This window comes from Dama dama, chromosome 18, assembly GCF_033118175.1.
Source record: "Dama dama isolate Ldn47 chromosome 18, ASM3311817v1, whole genome shotgun sequence".
NCBI classification, from domain to species: Eukaryota; Metazoa; Chordata; class Mammalia; order Artiodactyla; family Cervidae; genus Dama; species Dama dama.
The window spans coordinates 66,467,294-66,483,256 of NC_083698.1; the positions used below are offsets into that span (position 1 = coordinate 66,467,294).

General features: G+C 42.1%; 1 protein-coding gene and 1 long non-coding RNA gene across 5 annotated transcripts in view; one reads left to right on the forward strand and one right to left on the reverse strand.

Moving 5' to 3' along the window:
* SNX10 (sorting nexin 10) overlaps positions 1-15,963 on the reverse strand; it is a 67,086-nt gene that overhangs the window by 20,789 nt on the left and 30,334 nt on the right. For 2 of the 4 annotated variants that reach the window (XM_061165494.1, XM_061165496.1), the window contains exon 2: positions 8,691-8,737. In XM_061165494.1, coding sequence (XP_061021477.1) covers positions 8,691-8,714 — 24 coding nt within the window. In that variant the 5' untranslated portion in view covers positions 8,715-8,737. Of the gene's footprint in view, positions 1-1,565; positions 1,583-8,690; positions 8,738-14,026; positions 14,101-15,963 lie in introns of those variants that run through there. The other 2 variants (XM_061165495.1, XM_061165498.1) reach the window with 2 other exon arrangements.
* Positions 9,749-11,787, forward strand: LOC133072351 (uncharacterized). The gene is made up of 3 exons (XR_009696696.1): positions 9,749-10,075; positions 10,242-10,445; positions 11,348-11,787. It is a non-coding gene; the product is annotated as an uncharacterized LOC133072351 (long non-coding RNA).

Here is a 15,963-nt window from a genome sequence, read left to right on the forward strand (position 1 = left end):
AACTTTCCTGGTGACCCAGTGGTTAAGACTCAGCACTCCCAATGAAGGGGACACAGGTTCGACCCCTGGTCAGGGAACTAAGATCTTGCATGCCACACACTTCAGACAGAAAAATAAAATACAATAAATAAATCCTTTAAAATTTAAAAAAAAAAGAAAAAAAGGAAAGAGAGCTAAATTCTACCTCACCAAAATTAAAAGCCTTTGCTCTGTACCTCCTGCAAAGAGGCTGCGAAGACAAATTACAGACTGGAAGAACATATCTGCAAATCACTCATTCCTCAAAGGATTTGTAGTTAAAATATACAAAGAATTCTCGAAACTCAACATTTAAAAAAAAACAACAAAGAATTCAACTAGAAAATGGGCAAAACACATGAAGAGACATTTCACTAAGGAGGACATACAGACAGTAAAGAAGCACATGAAAAGACGTTCAACATCATTAGCCATTGTGCATGTGTGTTAGTCACTCAGTCATGTCCAACCCTTTGTGACCCCATGGACTGTAGCCCACCAGGCTCCTCTGTCCATGGAATTCTCCAGGCAAGAATATTGGAGTGGGCTGCCATGCCCTTCTCCAGGGGATCTTCCCGACCCAGGGATCGAACCCAGGTCTCCCGCATTGCAGGCAGAGTCTTTACCATTTGAGCTATCCAGGAAGTCATTAGGGAAATGCAAATTAATACCACAGTGATATGTCACTACATCCCTATCACAGTTTCTAACAGTATTATCACTTTTTATTTTAGCCATCTTGACAGGTATACTTTTTAAATCTTTACTGTAGTCTAGCTTTAATCTTTATAGTACAGGAAACATAACTGTGTTAACTGAAAACACATTTATTCAGATTGCAAAAAGATGAATACAGACAAAAGCTAATACCCAAAGCAGAAGGTGTTAGGCGCTAGTGAGTTTCAGTTTTTTATAGCCTTGATGAGAATCTTCTATCACAAAAATGAAAACTTGTTTCATTTTGTACTCCCTTTCTCAGAACATTTTTTTCCTATTCCAAAGTATATACCATTTTATATGTTCATGTATTTGAACTGGAAGACTCATTCATTCAATTAAAATGTGTTGAGCCCTGGCTCAGTGCCAGCAGAGAACAGAATTTAACCTAACACCTTATTCACCAGGGTTCTAGCCAGGACTCCCATGTAACAATCTCAAAACTAAAATTTAGCCCGTTTCACACAAACCACATTCTTTTACAAATAACATGCTTGAAAGGCAGAAGAAATGTACCAAGTAACCTTCCTTTATTTCCTGATAACAATTACAATAAATAACCTAAAAGACATACTACAAGGGATGCTACTTGTCACTTTATAGCTTGAAGTAGGTTTAAATGCCATCCTCTGGCAGTTTTGAATGATGACTTTTAAGAAAGCTTTTATTACTTCAGGATATATAACTGTGGGTGAGCTTTGCCTTTTACATGAACTATAATAATTTGTGATGTTACAAGTTTCTCTACACAAGCAGCATCCAGAATTAAGTACAGTTATCTTTCTGCATCTCATAATACATTAGGAAAAGTCCAGTGGAAAAAGACTCACCTTTTACAACAAGAAATAATTGCCAACCTGTGTTAAACTGCACCACAAGAACATGAAAGATCAGCAAAATCCAGAATATGAAAATGTCTACAGGTCAAAAGATGCAGTTTCTTCAACAAATAAATTGTACAAGGGGGAAAAAGGGCAAAATAAGAGGTTTTAAGCAATATATTAACCAAATGCCATGTGTATTCCTTATTTGCATCAGGATTAGAATAACCAAATATACAAAATTTTTTTCAACATCATCAGGGAGACTTGAACACTGGATATTTGATGGTATAAAGGAATTAATGTTAGTTATTTAAGGTGTGATAATACGGGGTGTTTCTAAGAAGGGTCATTGGTTAGAAATGCACACTGAAATATTTACAGATGAAATTATACTATGCCTAAAATTCATTTCAGATAATTCATCAGGTGGTAGCAGAAGGAAATGGGTGGGGGTGGGGCTTGGTCATGAATTAATGTGTTAATTGTTGAACCCTTAAGCATATAAGGGTTCATTATATTTTTCTACTTTGTATATGTTTAAATTTTACAATGAAAAGTTAAAACCAGTAAAAGAAAAGAAGCAAGAGAGGAAGAGGAAAAGGGATGGAACTCATCTCAAGAGGACTGCTTTACGAAGAGACACATATGGAACCTGAAAGTGAAAGTAAGTCAGAAACGTGAATCTAAAAGAGCTAACCATGAGTTCAGCCTGTACTGACACCACTAACATAATGACATCCTAATACTTATTTACTTTTAGGAAAATAAGATTTTTTTCATTATTATAAAAGTAAAATATTATGTAATTAGAGAGAGATACAATTGCAAATTCAGATGATAACACCATGAAAATGAAGTCCCCCTCCAACTGTACTCCCAGTTTCTTGTCCACCTATATGCTGCTGTTGCTGCTAAGTCACTTCAGTCGTGTCCGACTCTATGCGACCCCAACGGCAACCCACCAGGCTCCGCCGTCCCTGGGATTCTCCAGGCAAGAACACTGGCGTGGGTTGCCATTTCCTTCTCCAATGCATGAAAGTGAAAAGTGAAAGTGAAGTCGCTCAGTCGTGTCCGACTCTTCACGACCCCGTGAACTGCAGCCCACCAGGCTCCTCCATCCATGTGAGATTCCAGGCAAGAGTACTGGAGTGGGCTGTCATTGCCTTCTCTGCCACCTATCTAGGCCTTTTATATATTTTTAATATTATATATATATAACTGGCATATATATGGATATAGCATATATATATGCCACATATATATAATATTATATACATAAGTAGCATATATATGTGTCTATATTTGTATGTGCTCACTCGTGTCCAACTCTTTGCAACCCTATGGACTGTGGACCTCCGGGCTCCTGTGTCTATGGAATTTTCCAGGCAAGAATACTGGAGTGGGTTGCCATTTCCTTCTCCAAGGGATCTTCCCGACCCAGGATTGAACCTGAGTCTCTTACATCTCCTGCACTGACAAGCAGGCTTTTTACTACCAGCACCACCTGGGAAGCCACCTGTATATATATATATATATATATATATACACACACACACATGAATATATAATTTTTAATGCAAACGGGAGCACACTGTACCTTGGTTTATTCATTGCACAATCTTTAGAAATCTTTATGTGTGAGCACATAAAACTCAATGTTATTTGTTTTAAAACAAATTGTTTATTTTTGTACAGTTTTAAACATACAGGAAAACTGTTCAAAGATAACAGAGAATTCCCATATATCCTATATGGGATATATGGAAACTATATACCCAGTTTCCCCGATTATTACACCATATCACATATATAGGGAGGAAAGGAGGAAGGAAAAACAAATTGATTTCTGGCGATTGGGAAAGGGTCATGTCTTGTTTTGTCGCTTCCCTCAGAAGTCCCCAGCATCGCAGGACACACCAGGTAGAGGCCTTCCTTATGGATATTCTTTAATATTATTCATGGGTTCCAGCTTAGTCAGTTTCCAATCAGAAATCAACATTAAAAAATGCTTTCCTAGAGCAAGCCCAAAACGTTACCATCAATCAGCCTAAGTGTATCTTGGACACCTAAGTTTCAAGCTCAGAGCCAAAACATCCAAAATAGCAGCACCTCCCTCCTAACTCTCCCTGTAGGGGCCTGAGTGTCTGGGTCCTCACGGTGCCTGGAACTTTCCCAGACCCACTTTGGTTCTGCTCTGCTCAGTACCTCCTGCCACAGAGCTAGTGGATTTATTGTCAGTCAAGTGTCAATAAATGGAGAAGTGAAGTGGAAAGTGTTAGTCGCTCAGCTGTGTCCAACTCTTTGTGACAGCACGCCCTGTAGCCTCAGGCGCCTCTGTCCACAGAACTCTCCAGGCAAGAATACTGGAGTGGGTAGCCATTCCCTTCTCCAGGGGATCTTCTCAACTAGGGAACGAACCTGTACTGCAGGCGGATTCTTTACCATCTAAGCCACCAGCGAAGCCCTAATAAATGGTAACCAACATTATATCCAATATAAAGTATGTACATTTTGAAGGAATAAAAACTCTTATCCAAAAGGCATGAATCTCTAGAAGTTTAACTCAGTCATCATGATTCAGGAGAGCTGGGGAGACACACACACACACAAAAAAAAACCAGGTCTCAGCACACCCCTCCTGTCACATCACATACACAAGACTGTCTCACTTAAACCAAGAAAGCCCTGGGCAGAGGAACAAACACAGTTCCTTGGAGGGGCTAGAATGTCAGACTCCATGAAAGGCTGTAAACTGCTTATTTACATATCACATAAGATGAGCTCCATGTACCTGGAGCCAAAGGGCCTCAGTAATGTAGAAAACTCAAACTGTTCATTCTGGACATTAGAATATACAGAGACCAAAAATGCCTGACTCCACAAAAGACACCGTCTGAAACGTGTTTCCTGTCACAGCCACCTGCCTTTTCATAAGGGTTCTGGGTTCTGTCTCATTAAACAGAAGAGTTGATTCAGTTGGGTCCATCTAATTATTCTTATTAAAATATGTAACCATAATATTTTAATTGTAAATTAAAGCTGCATGCATGAATGAATCTGAATTCATTTTAATTTTACAATGGCCCAGTGCCAAGGCCTTTTTATGGGGAAGATCCATCAGCACGGATACTGCTCTCGTGGGAATTCAAACCAATGTGCAAATGGAACATGTTTAACTAACAAGGGAGCCTCTCCCTCCCTGCGCTCCTCTCTCTAGATTTATTGCAGTAATAAAGCTATTTTAACGAGAGAGTGCAATTGACTCCCCACTTCCCCCCAACCATCTTTAAAAGAAAAATTTACCAAACTTCTAGGCTGGCACTACCAGTTAGGTGGAACCAAGATGTCAGTCTGGGGCCGTCTGCCTCTTAAACTTTCTTTTTTCTTTTTGCCACACTGCATGGCTTGTGGGATCTTAGTTCCCCAACCAGGGATCGAACCCAGGCCCTAGCAGTGAAAGCATGGAGTTCAAACCACTGGCCTGCCAGGGAGTTCTCCGGTGTGCATCTTGAACAAGGGTGGTAACTAGGTCTCAATTCATGTGCCAACCTCATGATTAGTTAGCAACATCTCCTGTGGGCACTGAGTACAAAGTGCTTATACACACACTGCCCCCTGGGTCTGGATTCTAGAATAATTAGGGATACTGCACTCAGCCCTCACATACCCAGTTGTGGGGGAATTGAATTCTTTTCCACTAAACAGCCACCAGCCACTAGGATATTTAAAGTCTCCACCAAAACCTCCTCCACTGCTAACTGGCACTAACTCCAGGGTGCTGCTGGGTAGGTGCTGAGATAAAAATACCTTGGTAATGAGGCTTGAGGAAAGCCTCTCCTTGACTTATCAGCTGAGGCCTGGAAAATAAGGAGGAGTCAGCCAGCTAAGGTGGTGTGAAAGCAGTGGGAAAAACATCTGTGAAAGCGCAGAAGCCCAGGGCTAGTAGAGCAGTAAAGTCTCTGAAATAAGGACTGAGATGGGCGCTGGGTGGAGGAAGGATGGGAGACGAGCCTGGGGAAAGAAGCAGGGTAAGATCACCTGGGGCCTTAGAAACCACATTGAGGAATGTGCACTTTGTTCTAAGAGCAACGTGTTAGAAGCCAGGAAGTCATTCTGACCACATGCAGAAAATGAACTGATATGTGATGAACATGTATGTGCTATAGCACATTGAGAATCTCGCTTTGCTGTGCTGGTTTCTTGCTGACAGAGGCCAAAGTAAATTTTTAGACATTATACCTCTTTCTCCTTACGGGTATTTTCCTTTTCGGTTGAAGGACTTTCCAGTTTAGAATTCTCTAACGTTATGCATTAACACTCTGTGTGCTACGTGCTCAGTCATGTCCAACCCTTTGTGACCCCATGGACTGTAGCCCACCAGGCTCCTCTGGCCATGGAATTCTCCAGGCAAGAATACTGGAGTGGGTTGCATTTCCTTCTCCAGGGAATCTTCCCGACCCAGGGATTGAACCCAGGTCTCCTGAATTACAAGTGGTCTCTTTACTGACTGAGCCACCAGAGAAACATTAATGTTATAATAACACTAAGGTTATAATTTATATAACCTTAATGTTATAATATTACATGATTATTTATAATAAAGGACTTTCACAAGGTCAATAAAATGCTTTCTTTATGTAGTTGGTTAAAATTTGTGTCTAGTTTTTATGAATTGAAATGAACTAAAAATTAACATCAAGTGATTAAACCAGCCAAGTCAAAAAGGAAAAAAAACGCTTCTTCTAATTGGAAAAAAAGTCTCTGTTGCTTTCATGGGGAGCTTTGCCCCCCAAGAGAACAATTTTTAAAATGTGCCATTGGAATAATGCTGGCTGTCAACACAGCCCTGCTCCCTTGGCATAGCCAGCCCAGGGCTCAGGCCGATACAGGTGTGTAGTGAAGCATTCAGCTTACCTGAAGGGAGGTCTGGCCTCTGCCTCTGACTACTGGGAGGTGATCTCTAGGACCCCAGAATGTCCTGACTGACAAGAGTATCTTTTTTTGCCTGGGCTTTGACGACTGAACAGTCTAACAATGTGAATATATTGGAGGAGGCTTAAGGTCATGCTCTATAAGCTATGACCTCTGGAGAAACTGGAGACTAAAGGTATTAGCCTGATTCCAGGAAGACTGGACACTAAAGATTGGCCTCGCAGGCAGGATGTCGTTGTTGTTATTCAGTTGCTAAGTCGTGTCTGACTCTGGGACCCCATGGACTGTAGCACGCCAGGCCTTCCTGTCCTCCACTATCTCCTGGAGTTTGTGCAAGTTCATGTCCATTAAGTCAGTGATACTATCTAACCATCTCACCCTCTGCCGCCCTCTTCTCCTGCCTTCAATCTTTCCCAGCATCAGGGTCTTTTCCAATGAGTTGGCTCTCTGAATCAGGTAACCAAAGTATTGGAGCTTCAGCATCAGTCCTTCCAAGGAATATTCAGGATTGATCTCCTTTAGGATTGAGATCAATATCTGAATATTCTGGTTTGATCTCCTTGCAGTCCAAGGGACTCTCGAGAGTCTTCTCCAGCAGGCAGGAGGAGCCTAAGAGAAATCCCTGGACACCAAAGGCTCCAGGGAGCTTCTCTTAGGCATTATCATACAGAGGAGAGCTACAATCACACCCAGGAGCTCTGCATTTGGACCCTTCCCCAGCCTGACCCTCTGTTCAGCTGATCCTAACTGGTATCCTTGCCCTGTAATAAACTATAACCGTGAATGTAACTGCTCTCAGTGAGTTCTGTGAGTCTTTCTTGTGAATAATCAAAACTGAAGCTGGTCTGGGGAACCCCTGAACTTGAAATCACTACTGGAAGTGACGGCAGTGTGAGGACTTGCAGTTTGGCCAGCTTCACAGAGGTGTTTCCTGAAGCAAGCAGTTTGGTCCCAGTACTGTTTAATACAAGGACAAGTAAAAAGCATCCCTGGTCACGGTATTGTGTAGAGCTCACTCTGTGAGGATGTTAGGGAGACTGACTGGAAAGGGATACAAGGTACCTTCTGGGGTGCTGGAAGCATCCATACCTTGAGCTGAGTAGTGGTTACACAGTTGTACACATAAGTGAAAACCTACTGAGCTGCATACATAAGATAAGGGCATTTTATGCATTTACTACAATTTACATGTGTTATACCAATTTTCAAAAGCTAGAAAACAAAAACACTGCCTTTGAAAATGGGTGGGGGGGCAGCCTGGACTACAAGTGTGGAAGTGGGCTGGACTCCTGAAGAGACCCTGAATTCAAACACGGGACTGAAAGAAAGAACGAGAGATCTAGCAAAGAAGTTTTCTGGGAGGATTCTCTGAAATGGGTTGTTTAGGGTTTTACATTTGGGCAAAGCAAACTAAGGACCATGCAGCCGTGTTTGACTGTGTCTGCGACTATGTGTGTATACATGGAACGGTTGTGTGTACCCATGTGACTGAACCTGGAAAGGTCCAACGAAACTACTGAGTTTCATTCAGCTCACCTAGTAACGACGTGTGTACTACAACAATCGGCAGGGCAGACAAACAGGTTCTTCCAAGGGAGACCGCTCAACCCAGGGCTGGTGTGCTGGTTATCCTCCTACCCATCTTCCAGCCAGACAGCAACTCAGGAAGCTGCAGTTGGAAGCCTGGGAGGCCAGGCTGGGATGGGGAAGGGACAGCCTTCCCCATATCATGTGAAACCAATCCCAGAGATCTAAGAGGCAACAAGCAGGACAAAACTGAAACTAGTGGCAGACAGTTACCCCGGGCAGTTACCAAAGATGGGGGAATTCAGAATTAACGGAGCAGAAAACCCAAGACAGCAGGCCAAAGGGAGACTGTTCAAAGCAAAGTTGGGGGCAGAGCCTGGAAGAATTCTGAGTCATGGAAAACGATACTTTCAGAAGCAGTGGATGAGAGTGAGCAGAGAGAAAGCTCAGCCACTGGAACCAAAGAATAAGCGCCAAGATGGCTGCAGCAATGCTGGGGAGAGGGGGTGTGGGTGCAGGAAGACAAATGCTTTATTCTTTCATCAGCCCCCGTCTATGATGCCCTATGGTATCTTGACTTTCCTCTACAGATTTATGGTTAGAAAACGAAGAACCAACCTGGAGTGAGTCAAAGCACATGAAGTCTTTATTTTTTGTTTTCTTAAGACATACCTCTTTCTGCTGTTCAGGAAACATCTTCAACACAGAACACGATCAATCTGAAAAATAAGATACAACACTTGGTGATTTGGAACCTCCATACAGGAGTAGATAGGCCCCTCAGGGCCTCTTGCTCAAACTCTCACTGAGAACCTGCCCTCTGGGTCTCTGAAAAGTGTACCTCTGCTCCTCCCTGACCCCATCCCCTGCAGACTACACCAGAATGCAGATCAGTCCACCTGGGGATTGGGAGTTTGGGACATGGCAAGACCAAGGCAGCTGGATGATGGCAGGCCTTCAAACTGAAGATCAGGCAGAGTCAGGCCAGAGTCGAAATCTTGGGACAATCAGAGGGGCTGGCGATGTCAGGGAGCAGAGGGGCCATGAGGCACAGCAGGGCATGCTGGTTAGCCCTGAGATGGAGAGAATGAAAAAGATACCCAGAGATCCACCACTGAGAATGGCCCTGACGGTTTCACTGTCAACCCACTATCACTATCAACAGCCCATTCCTTTGACATTTAAACTACTCCAGAGTTCAGATAAGAGAAGCTGGTGTGGTGTGGCCTCAAGAAGGACAAAGGTCAGAACCTTGACTCTGACCCACAGTCGATGCAGGTAGCCTATCAGCTGATTCCAAACCCTGCAGGTCCCAAGGAGTGTCTATTATTCCTTAAACCTTCATTTATTACAACAGCTCATTGGAGTTAACACCTACTTCCTGCCTGCTCCCGCACCCCTCCCAAAAAATTAAATCCCCTGACTACAGGCATGCACGTGTACCTTACAATGGAAAAGTGGCTATGACTACAAAGTCAGAATTTGCCTTTATTTTGATAAAGTACGTCTGACCTCATTTTTCCAGATGATTATCATCCACAAGTATTTCCTGAATCTCTAAAAACGTCCCTGGAACCCTAGGGAGTACAAGGAAGCAAGAACACCAGCTCTGGCCTCCAGTCCCACGTGGTGCTGGGGAGGAGAGAACCCAGAGCAGGCAGAGGAAAGAGCTCCCGAAGGAGGAGAGCAAACCTAAATAGGGAGGTTGGCTGGGAAGGTTTTACTGAGAAAGTACTTAAGCTGAGGCTGAAAGGGTGGTGTGATTTAGCCCAGAAGGCAACAGAAAAAAGGCATTTTAAGCAGAGGGACTGGGACAAGCAAAGCGGCAGAGGCTGGAAGGAGGAGCAGCTCAAAGAGTTCCAGTTATTGAGAAAGAATCTCTGCATCACCTGAGAAGTAGGCCATGGGTTGCCTCTATCTGGGGATTTGGTTGAAACAATGACTGGGCGGGTTCTTGACCCCTTCCAGATCCTCCTGCCAAGTCCCACTCCTCTTCCACAATGCTGCCCAGAAATCACCTACCAGCTCTTGCCCCAGCTCTTGGCCCCCATTACACAGTGAGTTATGCGATTCCCCGCTGGCATTAACCTCATTTGCATCACAACCTTTGTATATTCTCTGTCTCCCCAACTGACTGAATTTCTCCAACAAAGCATTCTGTGTTTCCTTGTGTAAACTTCACAGCTATCCTGTGAAAGAGATTTAAATGTCCTTACTTTACAGGGCTTCCCTGGTGGCTCAGACAGTAAAGAATCTGCCTGCCATGAAGGAGACCTGGGTTGGGAAGATTCCCCTGGAGAGGGAAATCGCAATCCACTCCAGAATTCTTGCCTGGAGAATTCCATGGACAGAGGAGTCTGGTGGGCTACAGTCTATGGGGTCACATAGAGCTGGACATGGATGAGCGACTAAGCACACACTTTACAGGTAAGAAAACAGAAGATCGGAGGGATTAACTTGCCCCGGGTCACAAAGGAAGGAAGAGGCGGCAAATCCACTTCCCAACCCTTGTCTTCCCATTGCCCAAGGCTGCCTTCATAATTGTGTGACGCAGACAAATAGTTCAAAGTTTGGGTCTTAATTTAATTCTCTCCAAAGGACTTGAGTTTTCCAACCTCTCCCAGCCAAGGCAGAGGGACTCTGCAATTCCCATGGGGCACTGGAGTTAAACTGTAAAAATAGGAAGCTGAGAAGTTTAAACCTGTTCCAAAACATCACAGAGAACACATGGTCAAGCTTTAATATTTTAAATCTGGATAGTGGGATGGGGGTGGGGTTAGAGGGGCAAAGAGCTTTATTTTCCACTGATACACTTCCATATTGTTTGAATTTTTCCATAATTTTACACTTTATGAAGTAATAGTCATTTAAAAATAAACACTATAATTCTATCAAAAGTGTTAAAAAAAGAGATGACAGGCCCAACATGGAGACACTTGTGCTCAAACCAAGACTTAATTCTTAACCAGTCTGCCATTACAAGGCTGCCCAGGTGCTGCTAGTGGTAAAAAAAAAAAAACCCACCTGCCAATGCAGGAGACACAGGAGACTCGGGTTTGATCCCTGGGTCAGGAAGATCCCCTGAAGGAGTAAATGGCAACTCACTCCAGTATTCTTGCCTGGAGAATCCCATGGACAGAGGAGCCTGGCGGGGTACAGTCCATGCCTTTACAACCTTTCCCAAGATTGCAATCCTAATCAGTGTGGAATTTTCTAGTTAGCACCAATGAGGTCACTCTTTCGATCCCCCAAAGGAAGATGAGGTAATCCCTTCTGTCCCCCACAGGGAAGTTACCTACACCAGAAATAATCCTTTTGTTTGTTTATAGCTTCTTTGTCTTGCCTTTGAAAACCTCTCCCTCTCTGCAAGCCTCTGGAGCTCCTCTCTGCTCGCTGGATGGAATGCTGACAGATTCAAGAATCGTTCAATATGCAAATCGTTCAATATGTAAAATCTATCAATACTTGGTTGCATTTTTGTTATTCTACAGAAGAAATAATGACTCAAACACAAATTATAGAAGTTGTTACTTCATGTTAAATAAATAACAGATTCAAATATAGGAAGGGATGCTACCTTTATAACACATTACACATCAATAAAGTGGGGGGAAAAAAGAAAATTATATACTTTTAAAAAGAAAATAAAATGTATTCAATTACTTTTATTATTTCCCCTTTGGGGGGGGAAAAAAACACAACAGCTCAGTTAATTTCACTTTCTGTGTTTGTTTCATTTCCTCCTACAATGTTCAGCAAGTTTTCTATTCAAATTAAAAAAAAAAAAATCACTGACTTCTTACTTTCATCTATTTAAGGATACACCATCAGTGGGGTTATTTAAAATGAAAGGTTTAATTTAGTGCCAGTTTTTCCCAGAGCAACTCTCCTTGGCACCTATATCCTTTGCAGGTCTGTGGTGGGGACTGCGGGTGGGGGTAGGGGTGGAGGGCACAGTCCTCCCTTCCTCTGGGGGACGTTCTTGGCCAGGGTCTTGCTGCAGGGGGTGGCTCTACAGGTATCCTGTTTTCTGTCACCTGGGGGGGCCCTCCTCAGATACAGAAAACAGCATCAGGGATGGGCAGCGGACTCCAGAGAAGCCCATCCCTAGGTTAGCCAGGTGCCAGAGGTGTGGCGTGGCATGAAAAGCAGGGAGGGCTGGCATCAGCTTCCTCTCAGCATCTGGACTAGGACTTGGACCAAGACTCGGCAGCTCTCTGGGTCCTGAAGCTCAGAAATGATGGTGAGAACATGGAGAGATAACAGTGCCTTAACTGGAGTTCTGCAGACCAGAGCTTATGCTTAAACAGAAGTCATGATGGAGATAAAACATCTCTTGAGATATGAAAGAAACTGGCCACCAGAAAAGCTGGGTTGCAGAAGCCAACTTCAGCGGCTGCTGGCACCGTGACTCAGAGGTCTTACTTCCCCAGTGGCTTAAGTGCCCAGTGTCTCCTGGGCTCCCACGCACAGCATCCTTACGATAAACAACCCCGGGCTCAAGCTTGAGGGAGATACCAATTCATGTAACCAAAAGAGCTCAACAGAAAAGAAAAAAGAGCTGCACCAAAACATGAGAATGGACAGAAGTGGGGCGTCCATGTACTTTTGAGGAGGGCCAGTAAGGTGTGCATAACCATCCGTGACCCACAGTGCTCTTCCTCAGTCTGATCTTAGAGCTTTATTTATAAAGGCAAAACTCAAATAGAAAAATAAGATGAAACGTGAAATTCAGTTAAAGACAAAAATTATCATTTTTTTGTCTGGAAAGACAAAATTACCATTAAATTTTCCCAGTATTCATCACACAAATACTCACAAATATATTAAAGAGGGTTGCTGTTCAGTCGCTAAGTCATGTTCAACTCTTTGCGACCCCATGGACTGCAGCACGCTAGGCTTCCCTGTCCTTCACCATCTCCCAGAGCTTGCTCAAACTCATGCCCATTGAGTTGGTGATGCCACCCAACCATCTCATCCTCTGTCACCCCCTTCTCCTCCTGCCCTCAATCTTTCCTAGCATCAGAGTCTTTTCTAATGAGTCTAAAGAGAATGAGCAGTCTAAAAAAATTACTGGTTCATAACACATAAAATAATGAAACTACTAAGTTGCTAATCTCTAAGACATAATCTCTACAATGGGTTCCATTTATGGTCATAAGAATGACACTAGGCCAAATTTAGGGTCTGAAATCCAGAAACAAGAAAAAATATACATACATATAACATTTTAGCCTCACAACTATCTTGGAGGCCTTTAGGACAAGTGCTACCTTCGACTTACGGATGCTCCAGACACAAGCATGTGCATGACCTTCCCTTGCCTTCATATACATGCTAAGGAGAATCACTGGGGGAGAGCAAAACAACCTGGATAAACAGAATTCAAGGGGGAAAGCCATATAAAGTAGATGAAGGAGAGAGGAGGTGACCACTAGAGCAGACAAGCAGGTAATACTTACTAACTTGTGCTGTGACATCCTCTCTCTTCAAAACAACCCTAACTTCCCAGATCAAATCCAAAAATACTTTTCACACTTCCCAAACGGTCTCCTTCCTCTTTAATGCTACTAAGTTTCTCCTAATTAGTGATTCATCTGGGCTACTCATTTTCCCCTTTTAGAAAAAGCTGATAAATCTCAGAAGTTCGGGGAGGGGTATCAGTAATTTAAATATTTAATGTGAGTTAGTCCAATTGCACTGCATTTATATTAACCAAGAGCGATCAATCTTCAGATATTCACTCCCATCCCCCACAGCACAAAACCATGCACTCTTGGTTATATGGAGTTCTTTCCAGGCTGATGTATCCCTCTGTGCCCTGCCACAGGACCATGAAAGACCTAAGCACACAGCCTCCTGAAGAACAATAGAAAATGCCCTGCTCTTTGCTCCTGGCAACAATTGGAGAGGCATTTTTTCAACTCTCCACTCACTACCCCTTCACTTGATAAGAGGACTTCCCATCAAAATACTACCTGATGGGTAGCATCAAAAGATAAAAATACCTGGTGGTCCAGTGGCTAAGACTCTGCACTCCCCAATGCTGGGGACCCGGAATCCTTTGTCCTGCAGCTAAGACCTGGCACAGGCAAATAAATAAGTAAATATTAAAAAAAAAAAGAATAAAATGCCTAGAATTGAATGTATCAAAAGTGCAAAATATACTCTGAAAACTACAACACTATTCAAAGAAATTAAAGATCTAAATAAATGGAAAAACATCCCATGTTCATGGATCAGAAAACTTCATATTGTTAAGATGTCAATTTTCCCCAAACTATTCAACAGATTCACTACGATCTATATCAGAATCCCAGATGAATTCTTGGTAAAAACTGACAAACCAATTCTAAAATTCCTATCTAATTGCAAGGAACCCAGAACAGCCAAAACAACCCTGAAAAAGAAGAAAAAAGTAGGGAGACTCTTATTTCCTGATTTCAAAACTTGTTACAAAGCAGTGGTACTCGAGACAGTGTGGGACTGGCACAAGGATAAACAAATAGATCCACAGAACAGAACTGAGAGTCCAGAAATAAACCCATACCTCTCTGATCAACTGATTACATCAAGGATGCCAAAACCATTCAATGGGGAAAGAACAGCCTTTTTCATAAATACTCCTGGGACAAGAGGCTAGCCAAGAAACAAGTTGGACCCCTACATTATACTGTATATAAAAGCCAGCTCAAAATGGACCAAAGACCTAAATGTTAAGGGCAAAAACTATGAACCCTTGAATGAAAACAGATAAATATTCATGGAAGGATTCTTAGATATAATACCAAAAGTATGAGCAACAAAAGAAAAAAACAGACTTCATGAAAATTAAAGTTTTGTGCTTCAAGGGATACCATCAATAAAGTGAAAGTCAAAGCATAGAATGAAAAAATATCTGCACGTCATTTATCTGATAAGGAACTTGTATTCAGAATATATAAAGAACTCTTACAACTCAGTAATAAAAAGACTTAAGGATCTAAAGTAAAACAGGCATTGTATAAATGAAATTTTCTAAAAGAATAGAATTTAAATGTTCTCACCGAAAAATAAAAGGTAAATAAGTGAGATGATGGGTGTGTTAATTAACTCAATAGGGGAATCCTTTCACAATGTATACATATACCACTATATTGTACATTTTAAAAATTCATTAACTGCACCTCAATAAAGCTGTAAAAAAAACTACTAAAAAGACTTACTTCAAAAATGGGCAAAGGATCCTGAATAGACATTCCTCCAAGGAAGATACACGAATGGACAATAAACGCATGAAAAGATGCTAGATGTCATTAATCACTGGGGAAAGCAAATCAAAACCACAGTGAGATACCACTTCATTTCCATTAGCCTGGCTAGAATAAAAAAGTCAGATAATAAGAAATGTTGGCAATAATGTGGAGAAATTGGAACTGTCATATATTACTGGTGGAAATATAAAATGGTACAGCCCCTTAGGAAAACACTCATATTTTCTCAAACAATGAAACAGAGTTACCATTTGACCCAACAATTGCATTTTAGGTATACACTTAAGAAAAATGACAGAAATGTCCACAGAGAAACTGGTATATAAATATCAGCATTATTCATAATAGTGAAAAAGTGTAAACAACCCAAATGTCCAGTAATGGGCAAATGGGTAAACAAAGTGTGGTGTATCTATACAATGGAATATTATCTGACAATAAAAAAGAATGAAATACTGACACAAGCTACAACAGAGATAAACCTTGAAAACATCATGGTAAGTGAAAAGAAGCCAGTCACAAAAGTCCACATATTATACAACTTCCATTCACATGAAAATCCAGAATAGAGAACTTTATAAAGACAGAAAAGAGATTTGGGGTTGCTTAGGGCTTGGGGCGGGGGACAATCGGTGAAAGAAAGGAGACTGGGGTTACAGAGGGTGATAGCTAAAGGACAATGAAATGAGGTA